At 52.0% G+C, this 27647-nt stretch overlaps 1 protein-coding gene across 3 annotated transcripts; it reads left to right on the top strand.

Moving 5' to 3' along the window:
• On the top strand, window positions 1-27286 carry PSEN2 (presenilin 2). 3 transcript variants are annotated; one of them, XM_025363925.1, is made up of 13 exons: window positions 1-78; window positions 698-840; window positions 5090-5278; window positions 11635-11795; window positions 13448-13662; window positions 15294-15435; window positions 17889-17956; window positions 18617-18837; window positions 19819-19917; window positions 21135-21218; window positions 21598-21696; window positions 24609-24727; window positions 26029-27286. In XM_025363925.1, the coding sequence occupies exons 4-13, from the start codon at window positions 11655-11657 to the stop codon at window positions 26182-26184; spliced, it is 1344 nt and encodes a 447-aa protein (XP_025219710.1). In that variant the 5' UTR covers window positions 1-78; window positions 698-840; window positions 5090-5278; window positions 11635-11654; the 3' UTR covers window positions 26185-27286. The 3 variants fall into 3 exon arrangements, with proteins under 3 accessions (XP_025219710.1, XP_025219708.1, XP_025219709.1); XM_025363923.1 differs by having other exon boundaries at window positions 21595-21696; window positions 26029-26324; XM_025363924.1 differs by lacking the exon at window positions 1-78 and adding an exon at window positions 1001-1194 and having other exon boundaries at window positions 102-840; window positions 21595-21696; window positions 26029-26324.
• The last annotated feature ends 361 nt before the right edge of the window (window positions 27287-27647 follow it).

Here is a 27647-nt window from a genome sequence, read left to right as displayed (position 1 = left end):
GGGGCCTGGGCCGGCGCCGGGTCCAGCTGGGCGCTCCGCCAGCTGCGTAAACTCCACTGGAGCGCGGCGGTGGAGCAGGTGAGCAGGCGGTGCTGGGGGTGCCCAGGCCAGGGCCCTGTCGCCCGCGGCGTTGAGGGTCCGGGGTGGGGCTGCGCCCTGAGGGCCCGGCCCTGCCCTCCGCACGCCCCTAGCTGCAGTCCCTTCCCCGGCTGTGGGGCTGCGGCCCCTGCGTGCGCAGTGCTTCTGGCTTCTGCGGCCAGCGCGGGGGCGGAGAGAGGAGAGTGCCCGGCAGGCGGCTGCTGGGCCAGCCCGGAACTGGGTGGTGGAAGGATCGCGGGAAGCTGCCCTCCGGCCTCTGGCCTCACTGCGTCTCCACTTCCCCGCGCCCGCCTGCCCCCGAGCCCCAGCTGGGGGTGGGCGCGGCGCGAGCTGTTAAAGGGCCGGTGCGTTTAAAGGAGCCGTGCACGTGGGTCTCTGAGGCGTGTAGCAGGGCGGGGGCGTTTTGTTCTTCCTCTCTCTTGCCTGAGACCTCCGTTGCGCAGAGTCCATCCGGCCCCCAGCACCCGGCCCTGGGCATGCTTTCCCCAGAAAGGAGGCGCGCGGGGGCTCTGCCCGCACGTGAGGGCAGGGCCGCAGGGCCGCAGGCTCAAGCCTAGAGCCGGTTTCTGTTAGCAGCGGTGTTTGGCTGTTTTATCAGGCATTTGCAGCTGTGAGGAGGCAGCCAGAAGCAAGCTTCTGGAACTGAAGGAACCTGAGACAGAAGCTAGTCCCCACTCCGAATTTTACTGATGAAGAAGCTGAGGCCACAGAGCTAAAGTGACTTTTCCCAAGGTCGCCCAGGTAGGATATAGCAGAGCCAGGCTTCGACCCCAGTGCCCTGGCTTCTAGATCTGCTGTACATCCCTCCGAGCAGACCTCACCTGTGTTTATTGGCTTAATAAGTATTCCCTTAGACAGGTATGAACGGTGTTGAGTGAAGTAACTGCATCCCTATTTACAGATGGAGAACCTGAGAGCATCCCAAAGAGACGATTGCAGACTAAACTCTATGGAGTAACTTGATTAGGACCGAGCCCATCTTCCAGTAAGGAGGCCCCTGATGCCTCTGTAGCCAATTCTGCAGACACCTGAGCCTCCAAGGCCTTCAGCCAAGACCTTTGGCGGTAATTGGACGCTCGGGATAAGCTGCTTCAGGTGTGTGAGCCTCAGGCTCTTCTCTGCTGAATGTGGTTGTGGGCAGGCAGTGACTGGTGCAGGTGCAGAAGGGGCCTGGTTCCTGGCCCCAGCTCAGAGCTGCGTCCCCAGGACGCCCAGGTTGAGCCTTGGGTTCCAGGGCAGAGGCTGGAGTGAGGGCTTGAGGGGATGTTGCTTTGAAGTGGGATGGATGTTGTATCAGGTTTTTGGGGAAAACTGTACCCTTTGGTGTTGAAGTGCCCATGTGCCAAGTCTTGAGTCCAGCCTGTTCACTTGTGGGAAGTGAGTGGCTTGTTCCTGTCTATTTGAAAGAGCAGCAAGGAGGAGGAGGAGCAAGGGCTAGGGGCTGCTGCTGGGGTGCCTGGAGGTGTGGTGCATAGTATCACACCTGTCTCCCCTCCCTGGCTGCTCACCGTCCCCCCACGGGGGTTTGCCTCTTGCCTACTTTGGCCTTTCTCTGTTATCGATGTTGATAATGCCACATATCTCGCTTATGAGTTGGTCATATACAATAAAAAGCCATCTTGTACAGAATCTTAGAATTTATGACCTTAAGAATTTCAATGACACTGAAATAGTTTATTACTTTTTACAGAAGAGGAAACAAGTTCAGGGAGTTAAGCAGCTAGTCCAGTTATGTGGCTTCAGTGCTTTAAGCACCAGGATTTGAACATAGCTGGCTACACCGTCTTTATCTTTTGAGTTTTTGCACAGGAGGTTCCTGCATTCAACTCCTACCCATGTCTCTCCACTACTGCTGGGAAAGTTTCGTGGAGTTCCCATGAGCAACTTCCTGACAAACAAAATTTTTTTACAGAAACCAAAGCAGTGTGTGTAGGTCACATGCAGTGTGTCTAATGAAAATATCTCTGGCCGGGCGCGGTGGCTCAAGCCTGTAATCCCAGCACTTTGGGAGGCCGAGACGGGCGGATCACGAGGTCAGGAGATCGAGACCATCCTGGCTAACACGGTGAAACCCCGTCTCTATTAAGAAATACAAAAAACTAGCCGGGCGAGGTGGCGGGCGCCTGTAGTCCCAGCTACTCGGGAGGCTGAGGCAGGAGAATGGCGTAAACCCGGGAGGCAGAGCTTGCAGTGAGCTGAGATCCGGCCACTGCACTCCAGCCTGGGTGACAGAGCGAGACTCCGTCTCAAAAAAAAAAAAAAAAAAAAAAAGAAAATATCTCTGGCAGGTTTTCAGCTGTTGCTTTGACTTTTGGACACTGTTTAGTTGGGGACTGATAAGACAGCAAATGTTTCCGCAAGTATTCCCACCTGTTCTATTCCCATCTGCCACAGCTGTAGAAAAGCGGGGGTGAGGCTGAGAGGCCCCGAGACGAACATTTTGCACTGGGCTCCAAGCCTGGAGATAGGATGAGCATCATGTTAATGTCTGGAGAAAAGAATGATTTCAGGCTGGGTGCTGTGGCTCACGCCTGTAATCCCAGCACTTTGGGAGGCTGAGGCGGGTAGATCACCTGAGGTCGGGAGTTCGAGACCAGCCTGACCAACATGGAGAAACCCCATCTGTACTAAAAATACAAAATTAGCTGGGTATGGTGGTACATGCTCAGCTACTCAGGAGGCTGAGGCAGGAGAATCGCTTGAACCTGGGAGGCGGAGGCTGCAGTGGGCCGAGATCGCGCCATTGCACCCCAGCCTGGGCAACAAGAGTGAGACTCCGTCTCAAAAAAAAAAAAAAAAAGGAATGTTTTCACATCAGTCCTCAGGAAAGACCAGATGTCAGTGAGGGAGATCATTTCTTGAGAGCCTCTTCATTGACTGGGAGAATGGGCTGCTTGTTCACCTTTGTGAAAATTCTAGAACAGGGGAAGAACAATTCAAAGGGTGCCCTCTGTTCTGCTATACCTTAACCAGAAACTTATTGGACTCTTTTTAAAATAAAAGTAATACATGTTTATTCTAGAAAACTCAGGAATTTGTTTGTTTTTTTCTTGAGATGGAGTTTTGCTCTTGTTTCCCAGGCTGGAGTGCAGTGGTGTGATCTTGGCTCACTGCAGCCTCTGCTTCCCGGGTTCCAGCAATGCTCCTGCCTCAGCCTCCTGGGTAGCTGGGATTACAGGCGCACGCCACCACTCCTAGCTAATTTCTGTGTTTTTATTAGAGACGGAGTTTCACTATGTTGGCCAGGCTGGTCTCAAACTCCTGACCTCGGGTGATCCGCCCACCTCGGCCTCCCAAAGTGCTGGTATTACAAGCATGAGCCATTCCTCCTGGCTGAGATAACCACTCTTAACATGCATTTCCTTCCACACTGTTCACATGTGCATATTTATCTATTAAAACAATAGAGGGAGGGAACTGTAGGTGAAGTTTTTGTATCCTGTTTTTTCTGTTATGCCTTCAGAATTTTCCTTTTGTTGAGTACTCGTGGAAAAGCAGATTTGGTGGGTGTGTAGAGCATTTGAATTATTTATCCTACCAGTTCCACAGCACGATGCTTTCCCACCCTCCCTTTTATCCCAGAGAAGCAGTGCCCTGTGTCCCCCCCCATGCCCATATGTGGGCACTCCCTCCAAAGGAGCCAAACCTACCTGGGCAAGTAGCAGAGAGAGAGCAGAGTGAGCCATGGGGGCAGGAGTTGGGGTCGTGGCAGGAGAGAGACTTGAGAGTTTTGAGGTGGCAGATGAGCTGGTGATTAGGGAGCATTTCTTGACACATACCTGCCCATGGTGAAGGCATGTGCCTTGTAAGTGTGCTCACAGAAAGCCTACGTGTTGTGTGGTGGGGCTGCCTGTATGACCAAACCCTGGCCACTGGGTACGTGACTCTCACAAGTGCTGAGTGGACTGGGAAGAGCTCCTTGATGGGCAGTTTGGAGACTTGAGTTGTAACTGTGGCTTTTGGCCATGGGACATTAACTGATTACTTTTGCCCCTCTAGGCTTCAGTTTTCCTTAATTATAATACAGGGAGCTGACTGGGTGGCATTGGTGGCCTTTAAGGTCCTTGCCAGCTCTGACATTGTCCTATGGATATGCCCTTTCATTTGATAATATGTTTACGTGGCCATAGGGCCCGGGGCGGCGCCAGGAATGGAAACTTGATCTCTGGGGCCTGGCCTTTGAAGCCAGTTCATGTGTCTGGTGGTTCAGCAGATCCGTCACTTTCCAAGAGGCACATCAACAGGCTTCTGTGTCCTCTCTCACTGTGTCCCTCCTCCGTTTCATCTTCTTTATAAGTACCACTTATTGAATGCCTACTGTGTGCTGGACACTTTACAGGTTATCTCTAGGTTTTACGGTAATCTTGCAAGGTATGCCTGTTCTGCTTTTTACAGCAGAGGAAATGAGCTGTGTCAGATTAGACTGTCTGAGGCCTCTCAGCCAGGGAATATGTTCAAATCACACAGGCAGGCTATCTGAACCCTGTCAGTCTCCAAGCCTCTGCTTTTGACCACTGACTTGCTGCTGCTTGTTTAAAAATAAATGTGTTTCTGGAGCCTACTCTAGGGTGTCATGCTAGGGGCTCCCTCTCCCACTTCTCCACAAACCACCCTTTTCCCTGGCTGCTTCAGGAAATGAGAGAACTCTGCCTGGGCCCCAGGCACTTCTGAGTGGGACAGGGCTGTTAGAGGTAAGTCTAGAGCCTGGCCCAGAGTTCAGGGGGCCTCTGGGGCCTGTGGTCTGGGAGGGTGGTAGGGCAGTACCTCACTTCCCTTTGAGACTCAGGCCCTAGCTCTGGCTTAGGCCAGGGAGAACCATCCCCAAGTGGTATGTGTTACTATATGGGCTGAGATGGATGGACAGATGGATGGTCAGTTGGACCAAATACATAGTCGGGTACCCAGGGCCAGGGGGAGAAAGGTGAGCAGGGCAGCCATGGGCGTTTGTCCGGGTATCAACTGGCCTTAAAAATTTCTTCCTTATTTTAAGGGAGGACTGTGGGACTTCTCAGACATCAGAAGAGTGATGTGACGGAGCTGTGTGACCATAGAAAGTGATGTGTTAAAAACCAGCGCCTCCCTCTTTGAAAGCCAGGGATCGTTATCGTTCATCTAACCTGCTGGGAAGAAGAACCAGTTGTCCAGGATCCAAACCTTTCTGTGGCCCCAAGTGTTTGTGGTAAGTGCAGTGACTCCCAATCCGCTTTTGAACCCGCTTTTTCCATTAGGATTTTCTCCATGGAGGCAGATTTCCATGGGGGTTTGCTGTAGCGTTTTGAAATCCGTTTCTTACCTAGTTCTATTGGCCTTAAATGTTAAGGCCAAAGCATTTACATTTCTCTGTAACGAAAAGAAGGTCAAGGAAATTGGGTCATTGGGTTTCCATAATAATTGCAGGAACTGCTGACACAAGCGTGGCTGGGGAGATTCTCTAGGTCAGACTCCCTTGGTTTGGCTAATTCAGCAGTTTGATCCTATTCAGCTGATTAATGGGAATGTGCAGTGGCTTCTTTGGATGTTTGATTTTGCATCCTAATCCAAAGCAGCTATCAGCCTCAGCACTTCCTTGTCAGAAGGCTTTCCAGAACGTAGTCTGTACGCTGGACACTTTCTTCTGCCCCTCTGCATTTTCCTGCCACTTCTCTAGAGAATGGGGTACAGGGGGTGGGAGATGGGGAAAGCTGGTTGCTGTGTGGTTGATGGGATTTGACATCACCCAGCTCCACCCCCACCTGCCATGAGTCAGCCTCTGGGGAGAGTTCTTTGCGTCACCGGCACCCTCATGTGGACAAACATCTAGCAGGTTGTTTATCTGCACACATTTGGGTGGTAATTTTTCCCTCTAAGGATTTCAGAGCACCAGCAGGCTTCAGAGCAGACTTAGGTGGCTTGCAAAGCAGGCCCTTAGGAATTCAGAGGGAAGCAGAAGTCCATCCCAGATGCTCTGTTTTCCTTTAGGAGCTAGGTAAATCAGAGGGGCTGAGGGACAAATGAAAAAACGTCAGAGCTTTGGCTCCCATCTGCTACTCCTGGCCAATGAGAGGGGATCTGGGAGGGGCAGACGTAGAGGAAAATCTCTAAATGTTGATGCTCGTTGTTTTCCTTTAAAGAATTAATGGCCTAAAAAAAAACCCTACAGATACAGTCTGTGTTTATTATAGAGACTTAGGGAAATGCAGAAAAATATAAAGAAAATAACCACTCTCGGTTCCACCATGCAAACATAATCACCTTTAATGTTTTGTAATATTTCCAGTCCTTCATATACATACATTTTATAAGGACATTCAGATGATGAGGTTTGTAAAGTTTTATGTTCTGTTAAATTTAACATCTTGTCATTGTTCAGGTTATTAAATATTTGAAATAAGATTTTTGGTGGTCCTGTAACAGTCTCCATCAGGGAAATACATCATAGTAGAGAGACATTTTGGTCAGTTTCACTTTTTTTTTTTTTTTTTTTACAGTTAACACATATGTTTGTATAAATACTTTATATTTTCTTAGGACAAATTCTGAGAAGTAGCATTTCAGGATCAAAAGGTGTGCTGTGTTTAAAGTGTTGATTCTTACTCCTTTCAGTAAGGCCAGTGCAGTTTGTCCAGGTAGTGACTGAGACCCAGTTTTTCCACACTCTCTTCCGCAGCAGGCATTGTTTTAGGCCTTTTTCAGCCCAAGAGTTCTCTTCTCCCCATGCCGCTCTGCTGGTCTGCATTTTCCACTCCTCTTCCTCCCTAGTTGGTCTCTGACCAGACTGTAGATATCCAGGAGAAAGTGTTCATTGTCTCATTGTCCCATTTGGCAATCAAGTAGTGCCAACTAGTCGGGAGGCGAAGGTGGGTGGGTGAGGTACACTCACCTTGCTGAGCAAGGGCCCCAGCCTGGTCGTGTGATTATAAAGCAGAGGCAGTGCCAGGAAAAGTCAGACGCTGGCTGAGAATCACCTGGGGGCCGACCATCCTGAATGCAGATCCCTGACACTGGGTGAGGATGGAGCTTGGAGATCTGCATTTTTAATAAGCAGCCTAGCAGAGTGGTAAAGAGCCCAGACACAGACTATCTAGATCCAAGGGTAACCTTGAGCTAATTACTTTTTGAGCCTCTGTTTCCTCATCGGTACCATGGGGAAGAATAGTAGCGCCTTGCTCCAGGGTCATGATGTTTAGTGCCAGGTAAGGGCTCAGCAGGTGCCGGTCCATCTCCACCAGCTCCCAGTGGCCTGGGCCACCTTTGAGAAACAGTGATCCTAAGGGATTCAGCCTTTCCTAAGTTGGTGCCTCCCACCTGTTACCCCCACCCCACCAGGCTAGGAGGGTTGTGATTAGAGGGTGCCCTTGCTGTGACAGCTGAGACTAGCTCTTCCCTGATTATTCCTTAATGACAGCTCCCTCCTTCCCTACTTTCTTGAAGTCTTGGTCCTCATTGTTGTGGGTAGGCCTCGTTGTTGTGGGCAGCTTGAGGGGAGGCCTTGGAGGAATGTTTGAAAGTGGAATGAGGGAAGCAGCCTGCTCAGGGAGCACTTGTTTTCTGGTGAGGAGGCCTCGTGTATGAATGACGTTTGTGGGTGAGAAAGCAGATTTTGTAGTTTTCCCTTGTTTCTTTCTGAAGAGCTGTCAGTTCTTGATGAGACCAGGCCTGGGCACAGGGCAGGCAGTCGGCGAGTGTGGATGACGATGGCAGTGGTCACCAGGTGCCTCTTTCCTGTCTAGCACAGTGTCACATGGAAAGGCTATGGTCCTTTAACCCCACCCTCCCCAGCATGACTATCACACATGTCAGGGAACTTCTGCTCACAGAACTGCTTTCCAGGGATGGCCTTTTTTTTTTTTTTTTTTTTTTTTGAGAGTCTCAACTCTGTCGCCCAGGCTGGAGTGCAGTGGTGCGATCTCAGCTCACTGCAGCCTCTGCCTCCTGGGTTCAAGCGATTCTCTTGCTACAGCCTTCTCAGTAGCTGGGATTATAGGTACCTGCCACCATGCCCGGCTAATTTTTGTATTTTTATTAGAGACGGGGTTTCCCCATCTTGGCTAGCTGGTCTTGAACTCCTAACCTTGGGTGATCTGCCCACCTCAGCCTCCCAGAGTGCGGGATTATAGACGTGAGCACCGCACCCAGCCCCAGGGAGTGTCTTATTAGTGGTTGGCAACTGAATGGAGAAGTGGGAATTGGAAGGACCTGATTCTACTTGATCCTGGGTCCCCTGCTTCTCCATCTTCACCCACCCATCAGCTCCCTTTCTCCTTTAAGCAGGTAACTTTGCTCTCTGCTTATCCATTTTTGTTGTGCGTTGCTATTTGGGAGCCTATCTTCTGAATGCTACAGCTCTTGTGGGTCTGAAGGGTGAGCCTGCCCTCTGTCCTTAGGGGCTGCAGCCTGTGGTTTTTTAGGTACAGGGACTCCCAGAACTGCTCCTCCAGTCATAGCAGAGATAAGTCACAGGAGCTTGAGAGGCATAGGAAGAACAGAGGGAGGAGATCGTAGCTTCCCTGTTCGTTCACACCCAAAACAAAACTGTCATGCTAGAAAAGGGGGTATTAAGAGAGCCACCTGTACAGTCTCGTAGCCCATCCAGCACACTGCTCCAGACGGAATGTTATGATTTAGCTTGAGAAAATGCAGCAGCTCTTTGTTTTGGTGCCCCTTTTTGAGTCAGTGAGTTCCCTATTGCCAGAGTGGATAGTGAGGGAAACCCTGCTTCCAGGCAGGAGTCTGTTTAGGATTTATCTAGTGAGGCTGAGCCAAAGGAGGATCTTGAAGTTTCTTCTCTTCAATTTAATTAATTAATTTATTTATTTCTGTAGAGATGGGGTTTTGCCATGTTACTCAGGCTGGTCTTGAACTCCTGGGCTCAAGCGATCCGTCTGCCTCCGCCTCCCAAACCATTGGGATTACAGGTGTAAGCCGAGCCACCATACCCGGCCCTTCTCCTGCATTTCTGCCTGATAATTTCTCTCATTTCCATAGATGATGAAGGAACTAAAGCCAAGAACTTTCCAACGTCTTGCAACTCTTTGGGGTTGTGAGGCTGTGCTCCATTTGTATGGGTTTTGCTGATTCCCAGAACTTCCCTGCGGCCCCGGGGCCTAGTCTGAGGCGACTCTGAGTGAAGAGGGAGGAGGGCCCACACCTCTTTTGTAAAGGCTGCTTTTGTAAAGTTCACTTCAGTTCACATCTTTCTCCTGGTCAGAAACCTTTGGGGGCTCTCCTCTGCTGCATTAAGCTCTTACACCTCCATCAGGCACCAAACTCCTCCCTGGATGGCCCATCCTACCAGGTCCCCACATTTCAGCCACATCCAATTGCTTGATATTATCAGGATAGGCCATGTTATGTTCCTAACTCATATGTCTACTTAAGCGGTTACCTCTTTCCAGAATGAGCCCCCTCCTCCAAACTCTGCCTGGTGAAATATTCCTAACCTTTGCAGCTTCATGTCCTTCTAATTTCTTGTGATCTGAGGCATCTATTCCTGACAACTGGTAGACTCTGTCCCCTTCTAACTCTCGGGTGCATTGTCCTTGTCACCTCCCTCCTGGCTTTTAGCTGGCTTTGCTTCCTGCTGTTGTTACTCCTGTACTTGTCTTATCTATCCTAAACAGAAGGTGCTTCAGGCTGGGGAGTTTGTTCATGTTGAAATCCCTGTGATGGAGGTGAGCAGAGGCAGGTTTTGCCTGTGCCTCTTGTTTGGGGATGAAGTTAAAGTCCCTGTGGGAATAATCCAGGCGACAGCCAGGGTCGCTGTCTTCAGAAGGAAGGGCAGCCACAAGTCTTGTTAAGGGGATTGAAATTGGCTGACTTGGAAGGAACCTGCCTGCTTTGTTTAAAAACCACATATAACTGGGTGTAGTTGTTCACACACTGTAATCCCAGTGCTTTGGGAGGCTGAGGCAGGAGGATCACTTGAGGCCAGGGGTTTGAGACTAGCCTGGGCAACAAAGTGAGAGCCTCATTTCTACAAAATATTTTAAAAATTAGCCTAGTGTGGTGGCGTACATCTGCAGCCCTAGCTACTGAGGAGGCTGAGGCGGGAGAATTGCTTGAGCCCAGGAGTTCGAGGCTGCAGTGAGCTATGATTGCACCACTGTACTCCAGTCTAAGTGACCAGTGAGACCCTGTCTCTAAAAATAAAAATAAAAATAAAAATCACACATATTGTGGGGCGACTTACTTGGAGACGAACTTTCAGCAGAGAGCACACCTGCTATCCTTGCCCAGGGTGTGAAGCTCAGCCCTGAGGGTCTCTAGACAGCGATAACTCAGCCTCTGTCCCCGTCTGGGATGTTGGCAAGAATAGTCAGATTTGCCAGGCGTTGTTTGGAGCTCTTCCCAGCCCGGAATCCTGCATGTGTAGATTTTGGTACACTGGGTCCCCCACTTGGTACTACTGTGTAGAAACCCCAGTCAGCACTGTTTTGCGGGGGCAGGCTTCCCTCTTGTGGTCCCCTTGGCCTTGGCCTTCCCCTGGGTCACACCCTCAGTGGCACTTCCCCACCCCACACGCCTGCTCCCGTGGTTTAGGTCTCCACTTCTAACCTCAGGAGACCTGGTCCTCAGACGCCTCCCAGACAGCTTCCCCATTTTATCCAATAGACACTCAAAGGGTAAAATTCACAGTCTTTCCCGAGACTCTCTTCTCCGGTCTTCCCTGTCTTAGTCCCCACCTGGCTGCCATTCTAGACTCTGTCTTCTCTCTTGTGTCAGGTCCTGCCCTTGACCTCCTGACCTCTTCTGGACTCTGCCCTCACTTGCATCTATCCTGCTGCTGTCCTCGGTCCTCCTCACCTGCCACAGTCATCTCTGGGGATCACTTTCCCTCCCTGGCCAGTGGCCAAACTGACTTTTATGAACCCAGTTCAGATCTTGTCTGTCACGATTGTCCTCAGGGTGATGTGTGTCTCCTTAACATGGTGCCTGAGACCCTGCTCATCTCCACTGCCCGCCCCACAGTGTGAGGCCCTCACTGGAACATTTTCTGTGCTTCTGCCCTTCCCTCCTCCTGGGAAAACCAGTCTCCATCAGATAGGCTCTTCTCTAGAAAACATTCCTGATCTCTGAGATTTGATTCCACTTTTGTGCTTCTGCACCTACCATCACACACCTGGATCGTATGATTTGTCACATTAGATGATTTTTTTGTTTTGTTTTGTTTTAGGACAAGGGTGTTTCTTACTCATCTTTATATCCTCAGAGCCCAGCATGATCTTTGGTGCATAACAGATGCACCACAGATGTTTGCTGATTGAACGAATGAGCACACTGACAGTTTGGAGCTGCCCTGACTTTCATGGCTGTGGGTTTTGCCCCATGGGATGTGAGTAACCTCAGGCCAGCCCCAGGCAAGGCCACTGCTGCCTCCATGGCAGCTTTCAAGGCCTTTTGTTCTATGGCAGTCGTTTGATTGACAGGCATCTCTTGGACGCTTGTGGAGCAGGACTTGTGTCCAGGTTTCCAGGTCACCTCCAGCCACCCCCAGAGCCCTCCTCTGCCTTTGTCTCACAGGAAAGTGGAACAAGGTCCTTGTGCTCCTTTTTCCAGGTACTTCCGGAGGCAGGGCTATGCTCACATTCATGGCCTCTGACAGCGAGGAAGAAGTGTGTGATGAGCGGACATCCCTAATGTCAGCCGAGAGCCCCACACCGCGCTCCTGCCAGGAGGGCAGGCAGGGACCAGAGGACGGAGAGAACATTGCCCAGTGGGTAGGTCCCACCAGCAGCTGGGGGCCTTGAAACAGGTCCCTGGGGCTCCTATACCTTACAGATGAAAACCAGATGTTCATTCCCTGATGCGGGAGGGAGAAGGGAAGTAATGATGAGGATTGGCCAAAAGGGTGGGTGGCTGGCCATGGTAGACCTTCCGTCTGCAGGGCTTCATAGGACTCTGCGCATTCACAGCCGGAGATGGACTTGGCAGTGAGCTGAAGGATGCTGTCCACTCTGCCCCCTTAGGTTTACCTTTCTCATGCAGGTCACTGTTTCCACTGTAGTAGGAGAGTTTATTTGGATGCCTGGGTGCTAGGACAGGTAATGCAGAAGCTTAGGATGGTAGCAGGGGAAGCATTTTTTGGCAGATGGCCAGACATGATAACTGAGAGGAGTCTGCCTGATGCACAGTTGACTTTTGAGCTGGGGATATTTGGGCTGCACTGTGATCATCCGGCCCCCAGGGGAGGAGATTATAACGTCAGAAAGAGTAGAATATCCTTGGGAGAGCCACTTAGTTTTGTCCTTTCTCTCCCGATCAGAGCAAAACATCTGAATTTGCCTGAATCCTGTTCTCTGTTTTGCCCATTATAGAATTAAAAAATGTCTCTGTGTGGATTGTTTTCTTGCAGCCAGTCTTAATCCCTCTTGCTGAAATTTGAGCTCACTTCTCCATGTTCTCCTTGAGAACAGAACCATCGTCCCTAAGCTCTGAGTGAAATCACACCAGCTCAAGGCCACTGCTCCGCCACTCCTCAGCCTTTTCTTGTTAGTTTGTTATCTCTGGGAAGTTTTGTACATTTTAGTCGTTTCAGTTTCTGTTCATGAATAGTCTTCCTTTCCTTTCTTGGCTGAATGGCTAGATTGGGACTCTCTCTGCAGAGAACCGGTACTGAAGCAAATTTTTGGTTTTTGTTTCATTTGGCTTTTTCTTTAGCTGTTCACCTCATTAGCAAGGCAGCCCATGACCCTGACTTGCCACAGTTCTCACAGATCGGTTTGTGCCAGTGTCTGGCAGGTGTCCTGCCCTCCCTTGCTACCTCCTGATTTGTGCCTGCCCACCTTACCAGAGCCTGCGTCTTCTCAGATGCTTAATGCCCGTTTAGCCTCTCTAGTTCAGAGCTGCAAATTTACATGCTTGATTCTGTGGGGCAGAAAATTCAAAGTAATTTCTTCCTCTGCAGATTCCCAGTATCTTAGTCACACTCAAAGAGAGTGTCCTTTGCACTGACTCCTCTAGCTAGTGATTTGTCAACCAAAAATGTTTAGTCTCTGTTTTCCTTCTATCTCCTGGCCTGTCTCCTCCCATATCAGCATGGCCACGTGAACAGAATTGAGTGACCTCCTGAGTCCCTGTATTAGGAAGGGGAAAGATCTTTTGATGTGTTCCAAATTCATTAACCATTTAGTCTTGGGCCTGCAGACCATAGCAGCCTACCTTCCTTCATTTGTGGTGCCTCATCCAGCTCCAAATCTTCTCTACTCTTGTCCTCATAAACTTTTCATATGCCCTAGCAGCTCATAGACTGCTCCTTATATCTGGAAAACAACATTCAAACTTCTCATTTCTGGTTCCAAAAATCCATGCATTACACAGATAGGCTGCCGTAGGGGACATTCCGCGGCCCTCACGATGTGGTTTCCCACAGAGAAGCCAGGAGAACGAGGAGGACGGTGAGGAGGACCCTGACCGCTACGTCTGTAGTGGGGTTCCCGGGCGGCCTCCAGGCCTGGAGGAAGAGCTGACCCTCAAGTACGGGGCAAAGCACGTGATCATGCTGTTTGTGCCGGTCACTCTGTGCATGATCGTGGTGGTAGCCACCATCAAGTCTGTGCGCTTCTACACGGAGAAGAATGGACAGCTGTGAGTTGGGGGCTTGGGGGGCACAGGGTGGGGTGAGGGCTGAGTTGTCAGGGGGCAGCAGCCTGTGTTGGTCACTGCATCTACTGCTCCACACCAGCAGTGGTAAAGAGCAGGGATGAAGAACCGCCCAGGTTCATGGCCTGGCTCACTGCCTCCTGGATTGTGACCTACTTGGGCATGCTGTTAATGTCCCTATGCCTCAGTTTCCTTGTCTGTATAATGGGTTAATAACGCAGTTACTGGGAGAATTAAGTGAGTTAATACAAGTGAAAGGCTTTGAAGAGTGTCTGCTGCAGGTGAGTGCTCAAGCAAGCTGGATCCTGCCGCAGAAATCAAACTCTTGCTGCAAAGCACTGGGCTCCCTGTTCCTAGTCCTAGATCCTGCGCGCGGCTGTGCCACCCATTCCTTTGTGACCGCAAACAAATCACTTCCTCTCTGGGTCTCTGCTTCCTTGAATGTGAAACAAGGTGGTTGGACCAGATATTTCTCAGCTCACTTCCAGCCTTGTGAGAAAGACTTATAAAGCCTTTAGTTTATTTTAGTAAAATACATGCAGAGGCAGCAGCGTCGAAAAATGAGAAGCTTCCTCCACTTCTTCCCCCTCCCCTTTCTGTGGTGCTCACTGCTAAGCACCTTCTATAAACATTGTTTTTTTTAATTTCGGGAATTTTTGTTTCATTTTGTGCGTGTTGGTTTGTTTTTTTGTTTCTTTTAAAGAAAGGAATAAGGCCAGGTGTAGTGTCTCATGCCTGTAATCCCAGCACTTCGGGAGACTGAGGCGAGAGGATTATTTGAGCCCAGGAGTTTGAGACTAGCCTGGGAAATGTGGTGAGACCCTGTCTCTACAAAAAATACAAAAATTAGCCAGGTGTGGTGAGACACATCTGTAGTCTCAGCTACTTGGGAGGCTGAGGTGGAAGAACACCGGAGCCCAGAAGTCAAGGCTGCAGTGAGCCATGATTGCGCCACTGTACTCCAGCCTCGGCAACAGAGTGAGACCCTGTCTCAAATTTTTTTTAAAAAATTAAAAAAGTAGAGTCCCATCCTCAGGAAGCTTATAGTGTGCGGGGGATTCAGCGCAGCAGAGGTGGAAGCATGGAGAGAATGCAGCCAGCAGTTTGTTTGCGGCAGTCCAGGCTGGGAAGAGTGAGGTTTGGGTGAATTGCTTCCTGTCTCTGCTTCCTGAGCTTATGAACTGCAAGGACAGCAGTTGCTCCAGCAGGTGAGGGTAGGGTAGTAGCAGGTGGAGGGGTGCTGGGCTGGGTGGAGCTGGTGGAGAGGTGTGGGTGGGTGGGGGAATGAGAATTGGATGGGTGAGAGAAGCGCCTAGGGAGCCTTCAATCCCTGTGGGGGTGGGGAGGGCAGTGGGGAGGTCATCTAGCCCTCATCCTCACTGCGGCACTGGGCCCAGGTGGCAGGCTGAGAGCCACAGGTCTGTGGTCAGGGTGCCAGGAAATGAGCTGGAGGACAGGAACTGCTCACGGGGGTGGTGCCTGCACTCCATCAGGGCAGCACGTGGGCGGTATGGGCATCCCAGGCACCTCCCCTAGCAGGTCCAGAATCACTCAAGGTGGGGAGCCTTGAGGAGCAGGCAGGGCTGGGAGCGTCAGCCCTTTGCCTCCTCCCTCAGCATCTACACGCCATTCACTGAGGACACGCCCTCGGTGGGCCAGCGCCTCCTCAACTCTGTTCTCAACACCCTCATCATGATCAGCGTCATCGTGGTTATGACCATCTTCTTGGTGGTGCTCTACAAGTACCGCTGCTACAAGGTGAGCCCCTGGCCCTGCCCTCCACCCACCCGTCTCTCTCCCTGTCTGCCCCACACCATGGTGGCAGAGCCTGTGAAACAGCCACCTTTAAAAAACACAAATCAGAGGAAAATAGACCCAGAGTTTTTGTACTCCTTCCCACCCCATCCTGTCTCCCACCATGGATGACCTAATACTGTTGTCTTTTATTTTTATTTATTTTCTTTTTCTTGAAACGTGGTCTTACTCCATTGCCCAGCCTGGAGTGCAGTGGTTCGATCATGACTCACTGCAGCCTCAACCTCCTGGGCTCAAGAAGTTCTCCCGCCCAGCCTCTCAAGTAGCTAGGACTACAGGTGTGCACCACCATACTTGGCTAATTTTTAAATTTTTTTTTGTGGAGGCTAGATCTCACAGTGTTGCCCAGGCTGGTCTCAAATTCCTGGACTCAAGTGATCCTCCCACCTTGGCCTCCCAAAGTTCTGGGATTACATGTGTGAGTCATTGCACCCAGCCTGTTTTCTTTTAAATTTGCACATTATCCCACTTGAGTTCCTCATTGCAGTGTTCCAAGCATCATTTCTCATAGTTCGAAGTTAATTTTGTTTAGCTTCTCTTTCTGAAGTTCTATTTTAGGCTCCTCTCACCCCAATACTTCCCCTGAAGATTTATTTTTAGTTTTCCTTTTCCTTTTCGTGCAAGGATGTGCAGATGCCATGCTGAGGTCTTCCAGCCCTGGGAGACTTTTGGGTTGTAGCTGCCTATAGCTGCTAAGTAGCCCCAGGGAGTAGTGGAAGGGCAGATCCCATCTGGCCAGAATTATGGGCACTGCCTGTCTCCAAAGATGCCATAAGCTTTTAGACAGCGGCTTCAGGCTTTTCTCCCAGGGAAGGGGTTGAACCACTAAAGATGGAAAGGTGATTAAGCTGGGCATTACCTATTTTAAAACTGTTTACACACAGGTGCCTCACAACATTTTTTGTTCAGGCAGCTGCCATCCATGGAGCAGGTAGATAGTGGTACAGAGTGCCCAGGCTAGAGGGATGGGACAGGGGCAGTGCAGGGAGGGAGCTGAGCCCCGTTCCAGTGGGGGCAGCAGGGGGGAAGGCCATGGGAGGGGCTGCAGGACATGTCCTGAGCTGAAGCTTATCAATAAGTAATGAGTACCAGCTGGGCATGGTGGTGCATGCCTGTGGTCCCAACTACTCGGGAGACTGAGGCGGGAGGATCGCCTGACCCCAGGAGTTCAAGTCTAGCCTGGGCGATGTAGTAAGTCCCTGTCTCTAAAAAAAATAATAATAAAATAAGTAACAATTACCTGTGTAACTGTGACAAGGCAGGGTTTGAACATTGCCACTGGGAGGTTGGCAGATGGTGGGAAGCAGGGTGGAGGGCTGCTGGTTTGGAGCAGAGGATACAGATTGCATGAGGTCAAGCTAGAAATTGCATGGCAGGTGTGAAGTGCTGGCACCACTGAGGGCAGTAGGTGTCTGGTGGCCAGTCCCAGAGGCTGTGAAGAGGGGCTCAGCCATCTGTCCAGTAGGGCTTCCTTGGAGGTTCCGCAACACAGGCAGATGATGGTGGCCCGGGCGGCCAGGTGGTGGCTGGGAGGAAGAGGGTCGGCACGTCCCAGAGGCAGCCCTTTCCCCTTTTGGCTGTGCATACAGCATGGCCGTGGAGGCTGCTTTCACTCCAGGTAGACCAGGGCCAAGCTGAGGTCCCAGTGGGTTGAGCTGGTGACTGATGAGTTGGTCCTCAGGGGTGAGGCTGATGGGAAGTCATATCACTGTCCTGCTGATGGCCAGCTAAGGGACTGGATTAGGATCAGCCCCCTCTTGTCCTTCACTCTCCGATGCTTGGCCAGGAGACAGGAACAGGTCTTTCTGAGGACCTGTTTGTAGGTCCCAAGGGTGGGAGGGGACTTCCCGGGTTCTCTGTTGAGGCCACCCTATCTAAAATAGCACCCCAGTGAGTCTCCTGTCACTGTATCCTGCTAACATTTTTTTCTTCATGGCCCTCATCATTACTTGCTAATATACTGTAAATTTGTCTATATGTCATCTAACTCCCCTTACACTGGAACACAATGCCCATGGGCAGAGACTTTGCTAGCCTTGGCTTCAGAACCTAGAACAGTGCCTGGCAAGTAGAAGACACCCAGCCTTACCTTTCTAACTGAACGAGTAGAGTTGGGGGAGACTGCAGACCTGAGGGAGTCTTGTCTGCACACACTGCAAGGTGCCAACAGACCTGAGGGAGTCTTGTCTGCACACACTGCAAGGTGACCTGAGGGGAACTCCTTGGATTTCTGTGCCCTCTGTATCTGTAAGGTGGCCACCTGATCCCTTCCAACGTAGGCATGAAGTAGCCTAACAAAGAGCATTCAGGCTTCGGTATCAGTCCCAGGATCCTGGGGGCCTTAGAATTTGTGGCACTTGGGGATACCTCGTGATCGTGCCATTTCTATTGTCTAGTTCATCCATGGCTGGTTGATTATGTCTTCGCTGATGCTGCTGTTCCTCTTCACCTATATCTACCTTGGGTAAGTGGCAGACGAACAGCACTGGGAGCCCCTCTCCATGCGGCACAAGTGGACATGGGCATGAGGACCTGGGCAGGGAAAGGTGACCGTCGAGCTCCAGTGTTCCCCAGTGCCAGCCGTTCTGGAATCCAGGCCTTCATGGCCCTCTCTCATGGCCTTGACACAGGGGAGTAGAAGTGGGGCTGCATGGTGGACCCCACGTTTCTGTCTCGTTCCTGATTTAAAACGAACCCTTCATGGAGAAGGCGCTCTGTGAACCCCAGGGGGATAGAAATTCCACAAAATTTACATTCTAATTTTTGGGCTAGGTCTGGGTACTTCTTGGTTTGTGGGAAAAAGTATCTGTTCTATTGCCCCTTGATTTGGGATATCATCCTGACCCAGGGGCCCAAAGGGACTGGAGGGACAAGAGAAAACACCTTCCCAAGGACCTTTTCATGTGCACAGGGTCTTCCAGGTCATGCCTATACACTTTTCTGTGACCTGTTCCAAACATCCCCACCTTGTTCTAGAAAATGTCGCAAATGGTAAATTGTAAGGACAGTGAAGGTCGGGGAAGGAAATGTTAGTAAGGAGGGCCAGGTTGGGACTGAATGGTGGTAAACTGCTAGACTGTAATGTCTCCACTGAGTCCCACTCACAGGCTCCTTGGTCCTGCAGGGAAGTGCTGAAGACCTACAATGTGGCCATGGACTACCCCACCCTCTTGCTGACTGTCTGGAACTTCGGGGCGGTGGGCATGGTGTGTATCCACTGGAAGGGCCCCCTGGTGCTGCAGCAGGCCTACCTCATCATGATCAGTGCACTCATGGCCTTGGTGTTCATCAAGTACCTCCCAGAGTGGTCCGCGTGGGTCATCCTGGGCGCCATCTCTGTGTACGGTAGGCGGGCAGCAAAGCTGGTGAGGGCAGCGGGGGCGATGTCCGGAGCCAAATTGTCCCCAGTGCTGCACAAGGAGGGCAGGTGCTGAAGGACTTGCTTCCCTTCCTGCAGAGGCCTGGGTGGGCTCCCTCCTGAGAGTCACCTTTGTAAAACATAGGGGGGTCCACTATTTCGGGAACACTCCTGGTGATCTAGATAAAACACGGTAGTCACTGAGCTCCTCATTTGCCTTTTTTTTTCTTTCTTTTTTTTTTTTTTTTGAGATGGAGTCTTGCTCTCTCTGTCGCCCAGGCTGGAGTGCAGTGGCGCCATCTCGGCTGACTGCAACCTCTGCCTCCCGTGTTCAAGCGATTCTCCTGTCTCAGTCTCCCGAGTAGATAGGATTACAGGCGTGTGCCACCACACTGGGCTAATTTTTGTATTTTTAGTAGAGATGGGGTTTCACCATGTTGGCCAGGCAGATCTCGAACTCCTGACCTTGTGATCGGCCCACCTCGGCCTCCCAAAGTGCTGGGATTACAGGCGTGAGCCACCGCGCCCGGCCCTCATTTTCCGTTATTATCAATATGCTGATTGAGCAAGTGCACTGTTAAGCACTGGGCACACTGTAAGTGATTTATCAAGACAGTCCTTTGGGCACAGTGCCTATACATAACCACAAATGTTAGCTGCTATTTGATACTACCATGATTATCATTGCCAGTATTGTTACTTCCATTTTAAGGTTAAGGAATTTGAGGCTTAAGAGAAGTGGGACTCCCCAGCCTGGCCACCACGTCTCGGGTGCACAGCTCCTCCATGCTTGCAGTTGCCTGTGAGGCCCTACTCTAAGTTGTGACTGGAGATTGAGAGTTTGGGATGCCAGCCCAGAAGCAAGGCATGCTCTGAGAGCTCCACCCAGGGCTCCTGTGCTACAGGGCTGGCTCTTCTTCAGGGGGCTGTTTGGGGATAACTTGACAAGGATGTCTCTGTTTTCCCAGATCTCGTGGCTGTGCTGTGTCCCAAAGGGCCTCTGAGAATGCTGGTAGAAACTGCCCAGGAGAGAAACGAGCCCATATTCCCTGCCCTGATATACTCATGTGAGTGGTCCCTCCGTGCCTCTACCTGACTCAGGGTCAGCAGGCAGCCTATGGGGGGACAAGGGCCTGCTTCCTGGCCGTGGCTTTCAGAGTTGACTAGGAGATGCTCACCCTTTCCCTGAGCAAAGAGGAGGAGCTGGCCTTGGTGATCCCTGGAGGATCTCCACTTTCAGAAACCAGGGAGGGTAGTATCTTGCTATTAACACAGTAAGAAGCTTAGAAACGTAGGACAGGAAGCAGGCGTCTGCTAGGATGTGGCGCAGCCCCTGACTTCATCCCGTTCATCCTCCAGTGGCACAGTGGCATGCTGTGGTGCAGGTTGCATTCCTGTGAGCCCGCAGCCACACCTCAGCTCCCCAGGCTCTTGAGAAGGGACTTTGGAGAGGGATTCTTCAGGGCAGGGGGTCGGGGAGCAAGGAGCTCCTGGGCTTCCTTGACAGCAGCGTGGCTGATTGGCATTAACCCTAACTGAAGGGAAGGCACACGGGATGGCCCCTGGCCTCGGGGTCAGCGTGTAGAGATTTGGACTTACACATGCAGTCAGCAAAAGCACATCAAGTCCCTACTTTGTGACAGGCACTGTGCTAGGCACTGAGGGACCCAGCAGGAAAGAAGACCACAGGGTCCCAGGCCTTATGGAGCTCACAGCCCTGGGATTGTGATGCCCTCGGTTTGTTAATGGCAGAGCTTAAATAGAGCCTGAATTTCTGGAGCTGTGGTTTCTGCAGGGTGGCCTGGGAAAGAGTTTATGGAACAGCTACAGAGTGCTAGGTATCTCCATGCAGCTGAGGAATCGAGCAGTAGAGGAGAATCACCCGCAGCGCGGCCCCACGGGAAAGCACATTCCAGGCACATTCCAAGGATGAGCAAAGACCATGTATGGAAAGTCTGTGCTAGGACTGTTGTGAGTGTCCCAGGGCTCTGGGAATTCACCCGTGAACAGTGAGGTCCTGGCTCTGATAGATCTGGTTCTTCTTACGCTCTAGGAGGGGAGACAAACAGTAACAGAATAGACAAATGCAGGAGTCAAGAGGGAGTGACTCCGGACCCCTCCCACAGCGGCCTCCTAACAATGGAGCATGAACAGATACCTGCAGGATGGCGGGATGGAGGGTCCTGTGCAGGCTTTCTGGGACGCAGACTGGTCACGTCCCCCAGGCCCTGCAGGCAGCCACTATTAGCACCGCCTGAGGCGTGAACCTTTTCCCCTCCCCCAGCCGCCATGGTGTGGACGGTCGGCATGGCGAAGCTGGACCCCTCCTCTCAGGGTGCCCTCCAGCTCCCCTATGACCCGGAGATGGGTGAGTATCCAGGGGAGCTAACAGCCTCTCATCACTGGGGGGCAGCTCCCTACCTGCACCCAGCTCTGCCCGGCCTGGCCTCTCTGAGAGGCATGAGTTCAGGAGGAGCAGAGGGAAAGGTCCTTTGAAAACCAGCCGGACACATGGGGCTTGAAGATTCAGCGAGTGTTGGACCCTTGGTCCTCTGCCAACCTCTGTTTCGTTCTGCTGGGCATGGGTGGGGCAGGGGAGGGGAAGCCCTGGCATCAGGCACTGGTGCTCAGGGGGACCCCTTCCTGGAGCTTTGTTCCCAGGGACCACTCTGACCAGCTCTTGTCTGTCTCCCTTGTCCCCTCCTCATGGCAATGATGGTCATCTTCTCTTCCTGGACACCCAGAAGAAGACTCCTATGACAGTTTTGGGGAGCCTTCATACCCCGAAGTCTTTGAGCCTCCCCTGACTGGCTACCCAGGGGAGGAACTGGAGGAAGAGGAGGAAAGTAAGGTGCCCATGTTCACACGGCCTGCTTCAGCCCGGGGCAGGAGTGAAGACGGAGGGTGGAGGCTCCCTGCAGCCTGGGTGGAGGAGGGCGTGAGGGGAGGGGCCCCTTTTCCCATCGGAGGCATCTCTGTGGAAGTAGGAGATATCTGCAGCGCTGGGGTCTTCTCAGCAGACCCCATGTAGTTGTCTGGCATGTATTGAGTGTGGACCATGTGCCCGTGCTGTGCTGGGTGAGGCCCAGCCCTAGTGGGACCTGCAGACTAAGGAGACGTGGGCAGTAATCACGCAGACTGCAGAAGCCAGGGACTGTGAAGCAGGCCATGGGGGCAGGAGAGCATGCCATGGGGCTTCTTGACCTGGTTGGCAGGAATTAGAGAAAGTCACCTGAGGAAATAACTGCTGAGCTGAGCTCTGAAGGTTGAGTCACAGCAGTCCCTAGAGGAGAGGAGCACAGGGTGGGGAGCATTTCCTAACAGGCAGACTCAGGAGTCAGAGGAAGCTGGAGCGGGATGCAGAGAGCAGAAGTGTGGGAGGGCCTTGCAGACAGGCCTGGAGACACACTGAGATAGGGGTTCATCCTGGCGTCAGTACACGGTGCCTGCCCAATACCCAGTGCCCGCCCAATACCCAGTGCCCGCCCACTGCAGCGTGCCAGGTGGCAGCCTGGAGCAGGGAGATGCTGCGGTGTCGTAACAGCCCCTGCCTTGAGAGGTGCCTTATGGGAGCAACCTGGTAACAGTGGCCTGGCATACAGGACTCCAGTGACGCGGTGGGGGCAAGCTAAGATCGCTCTGCGGTGGGTCTGGAAGGAGGAGCAGGTGCACACCCCCAGGCAGGCTTGTGGGAGATGTTTATTCCAAGGCCAAGTGGTGTGCTGCAGAGCAGGAGTTAGCACAGATCCCACGGGGCCCACAGGACCGGCCTCCCTCCAGACACCAGCCACAAGCTCTGGAGGGTCTAGATGCCACTTGTGCTTCTGACTGGCTGCAAATTTAGGGCTGCATGATCCCCTTAGGTTCAATAACTTGCTAGAATGACTCACAGAACTCAGGAAAGCACTACACTTAAAATTGCAGTGTTTTTTGTTTGGTTGGTTTTTGTTTGTTTGTTTGTTTTTGTCATTGTTGTCATTTTGTTTTGGAGACAGGTTCTCGCTCTGTCGCCCAGGCTGGAGTGCAGTAGCACGATCGTGGCTCACTGCAACTTTGACTTCCTGGGCTCAAGTGATCCTCCTACCTCAGCCTCCTGAGTAGCTGGGATACAGGCACATGCTACCACACTTGGTTCATTTTTATATTTTTAATAGAGACAAGGTTTTGACTTGTTGCCCGGGCTAGTCTCGAACTCCTGGGCTCAAGCCATCCATATGCCTTGGCCTCCCAGAGTACTGGCATTATAGATCTGAGCCACAGCACTCAGCCAAAATTAGTTCTATTATAAGAGATGCAACTCAGGACCAGCCAAATGAAGAAACACAGAGCATGTGAGAGGGCCCCCAGCACGTGTTTCCTGTGTCCTCTCTTTGGGGGCAGGACACGTTACCCCCTCTTGTTGTCCGGGGGGAGAGAAACAAGGCAGCACCATGGGCTGAGAGGGGGATGACTGTCAGGACTAGGCCAAGGACGGTGTGGAGGGGTCCACCGGGAAGGTGGTGTGGCTTACCACACTTACTCAGGAGAGCATCCATGTGGGAGGGGGTGCGGGCTGCAGGACATCTGGAGGGACATACCAGCAGGCACCAGAGCCAGGGAAGAGCTCAGGGTTTGACACGTTGGAGCCATCAGCATGTACATGTTGTCAAAATGAGGCCCGAGAAGAGTAGCCAGGGAGGGTGCAGGGTCAGGGTCGGTGACATTGACAGAGGAAGGGAAGGTGCATTGGAGGACCCTGAGGAGTAGCCAGAGGCAGATGGGTGCCGCAGGTGGTGTGAGGACTGCAGGTGTCCCCTGGGGACCAGAGAGCATTGGTCAGGACATGGGACCTGGTGCCTCTAGGTTTCCAAGGTGACTGGGAGATGAGTGCAGGGTTTTTTTTCAGAGTCCTGATGGAAGAAGGAGTGATAAGGAAGGGGAGCCAGCACATGAAAGCAGGAGCAAGGGCCCAGGACAGGAAGAGCTGTCTTTCTAGGATGGCAAGACTGGAACCTGTTTGTTAGGCTCTGAGAAGGAACCAGCTAAAGGGGAGGAGTTGGGATCCAAGAGGAAGTGATGCTGATGGATTGGACCTGGTGGGGGAAGGATGGACGCTGGGGCCAGGAGCGGGAGGGACACCTGCAGGGCTGGAAGGGCAGGGGAGGTGGGTCTCCATGGTTTATGTTTATTGCATAACCATTTTTATTGTCTACAGTGAGCAAAGTTATCCTATAAATAAGTGTCAGGGACCATTGCACTAAAGAAAACAAACCTGAGAGCATTTTGGAAGCTCTAATTTTCTGATCAGTAATGGGTAGACTAATTCCCAGTTATATTTACCTATCGTAAGGTGAAAGGGTCTTCAGAGGACCTCTGTCTTGGTGTTATATGTGCTTTTGAATGCACTGAAATTAAATTCCCTAAAAATTTGTAATTCAGACTTCATACTAAATTGTACAGCAGTGCCCAGCCCCAGGGCATGCATTCCTATTTGTTCTTTACTCACTGAGTGCCCAACACCGGTTTTACCTGAGTTTCAGAACTGCCCGCTTTTCTCTGCCCAGGTTGTAAGTCACCCAGTTCACAGGTGTCCCCTGCTTTCCCACTGGCCACTGATTTGGGGAGGCAGCTGTCCTTGTCCCCAGTCCACATGGCAGCTTCTAGAGGCCAGGTGGGCTGGGCTGGGCAGACTGGCTGGGCCTTCTGGACCAGGGTTTCTCTTCTTTTTCCATTCCGTGCACGCCTCCTCAGCACGGGTTCACTGTCTCTCCTCACACAGGGGGTGTGAAGCTTGGCCTCGGGGACTTCATCTTCTACAGTGTGCTGGTGGGCAAGGCGGCGGCCACGGGCAGCGGGGACTGGAATACCACACTGGCCTGCTTCGTGGCCATCCTCATTGTGAGTGGCTGGGGATGTCTCTGACTGCCCGCTGGTGGTGGGGCCCCCAGAGTCCTCATTGTGGTGGGGGTGGGTCCCAGGATCCCTAGGGATTTTTCATTTCTTCTCTTCCCTCTGAGGGACAAGACCAGGGAGCGGGGCTGGAAGGGTCAGCTTGAGACCGAGGCTCACAGGAGGTGTGCTCGCCCCTAGGTGGGCTCCAGCCTGCGGAGGACAGTGCAGGGGAGGGTGAGGAGAGCACTGGCCCCAGCGTGGCTGAGCATACAGCCTCCAGGCCGGGGACCCAGCTGACAGCTTTGTGCAGTGATGATACCCTTGAGGTGGTTGTGATGACATCAGATTTGCAGAAAAGAAAATTGCTTCAGGGCCTTGCCTGTGGGCACAAAGCTAGTGAGGACCGTGTTTTCCTCTCCTCCATGCCACTGAGACACCACAGGGTCTGAATCTGGGGCATTAGGGCTGGCCCTGTTACTGTGAATTGCAGCAGTGAAATGTGCAGGCCCCATAGTCAGTTAACCTGGCCAGATACACATAATGGGGAGATGTCCTGCCATGACTTCATCTCAGAGATTTCCCTGTCACGTTAGAGGAGGTGGAGTGTCTGAGTTGTGCGCTTGGTGTCTGCCCCTTGGTGAAAACCCTGGGCATGGCATGGTTAAAGTTGATGCTCTAGTGTCCAGAAGATTTTGCTTTTGCCTACAAGTACATCGGGGATGGGGGATGATCGACCTAGGCTGCTCCACCACCAGACTGCCTGACCTGAGCCCTGCTGCCCCCAAGGATAGAGAAGGCACCCTGGTTCCCTGTACTCACCTGGACCACTGCCTGCATCAGCCAGGTCAGGGGAGGATGGGCAGCCCCCACACCTGCTTCCCAGGGGCAGGTTGGCTGGCAGCTCTGATTCCCTTGGTGCCAGCTGCTGAGAACCTTACTGCCATTTCAGTTGAGCCCACCTAGCTGTCATATAAATACATGTTCCCTGAGGGCATCTTACCATCCCATGTGACCACTCTAGCCAGACAGGGGAGGCAGCACGACCTGGGGGCACAGCACTGCGCCAGGAGTCGGGAGGCCTGCCTTCTGGTTCACTCACTAACAGGTGGGGTGATCCAACGGGGGGGAGAACTTCTGCCCTCAACACTTCAAGAGCTGTGGGAGGACCAGGAAAGATAATGGGGTGTCTAGCGCCATTGTCCTACTGGTCCTCGAACAAGCTTCTGCGCCCAGGGACTAGACCATGACTCACAGCTCCCGTCCACGCCAGGGATCACCACGCTCACCCTCCCCTCCGTGTCCTGCAGGGCTTGTGTCTGACCCTCCTGCTGCTTGCTGTCTTCAAGAAGGCGTTGCCCGCCCTCCCCATCTCCATCACGTTTGGGCTCATCTTTTACTTCTCCACGGACAACCTGGTGCGACCATTCATGGACACCCTGGCCTCCCATCAGCTCTACATCTGAGGGACGTGGTGCGCCACAGGCCGCAAGCTGCCTGGAATTTTCACTGGATGCGGTTGTATAGTTTTACACTCTAGTGCCATATATTTTTAAGACTTTTCTTTCCTTAAAAAAAATAAAGTGCGTATTTACTTGGTGAGGAGGAAGCAGAACCAGCTCTTTGGTGCCAGCTGTTTCATCACCAGACTTTGGATCCCTCTTTGGGGAGCACCTCACTTCATGGACAGGAAGCACAGCGGGTTTATCCAGATGAACTGAGAAGATCAGATCAGGGCGGGGAAAGCATCCGGCATGAGGACCGAGATACATAAAGATGTGCCTCTGTTCGGGACCAGGACCGAGTGCTTGGGAGTGGCGCCTGGCACCTGGGTCCTCTGGCTGGAGAGGAAAAGCCAGTTCCCTACGAGGAGTGTTCCAATGCTTTGTCCGTGATGTCCTTGTTATTTTATTGCCTTTAGAAACTGAGTCCTGTTCTTGTTATGACAGTCACACTGCTGGGAAGTGGCTTAATAGTAATATCAATAAATGGAGGAGTCCTGTTGGAATCTTGGAGTTTGGTCCATTGTAAATATTGACCCCTCTCCCTGCATCTTGGGCTCCTTTGGGATAACCTGTGCTGTGAGCTCAGGAGGGAGGCAGTTTGCCCCATTCGAAGGAGCTTTTAATGACCTCACCTCTCTGCACACATTTCTTTAACTAGAAAGTTTCCTAAGCAGAGGCGTTAGGAGAGCGGGGAGGCCTGATATCTGCCAGCCCTGGGCTGTAAGGCTGCGGGTGCCAAGCAGGTCCCTGGACTCAGTTGTGCATGACAGCACGAACACTGCCAGGTGGTTGCCAAAACATCCAGTGGTTCCTTCAGCAAGTGTTCACCCTCTGTAGAAGCCTGTGAGGGCCTGAGCTCAGAAACCACTCTCCTTTCCTTCTCTGGCTGTGGCCCTGGGCGCTGTGGCAGGAGAGTGGACAGGTGGGCTTTGCCTTCTCCGTGCATCAATCATGGGTTGTAAAGAGAATCTCAGAAGTGCCTCTTCCTGAGCCACCTGTAATCCCAATACTTCGGGGGGTCAAGGCGGAAGGATCACTTGAGCCCAGGAGTTTGATACCAGCCTGGGCAACATATCAAGACTTTGTACGAAACAAAATTTAAAAATAAGCCAATCATAGTGGTGTGCGCTTGTAGTCTCAGCTACTCTGGAGGCTGAGGTGGGAGGATCACTTAAGCCCAGGAGGCTGAGGCTGCAGTGAGCTGAGATCAAGCAGGTGTTACGTATATCAGACAGCTGAGAAGACACAAGTGTGCCTTGGGGTTCAAACTGGTAGCCCCGTCTCCCTGTTCCAGGAATAGCATGAGTGCCAGGGCAATGCATCTTTATTATGAGAGGAATGAGAATTGTATATCTTGACATTTGACAGGAGCTTGCTTTCCCCCAGGCTGTTTGAGGAAGGGCAGAGGAAAATGTGGTGCCCTA

This window comes from Theropithecus gelada, chromosome 1 (assembly GCF_003255815.1).
Source record: "Theropithecus gelada isolate Dixy chromosome 1, Tgel_1.0, whole genome shotgun sequence".
Lineage (NCBI taxonomy): Eukaryota > Metazoa > Chordata > Mammalia > Primates > Cercopithecidae > Theropithecus > Theropithecus gelada.
Note: the sequence above shows the minus strand (reverse complement) of the source record. Positions and strands in the feature narration are given on the sequence as shown.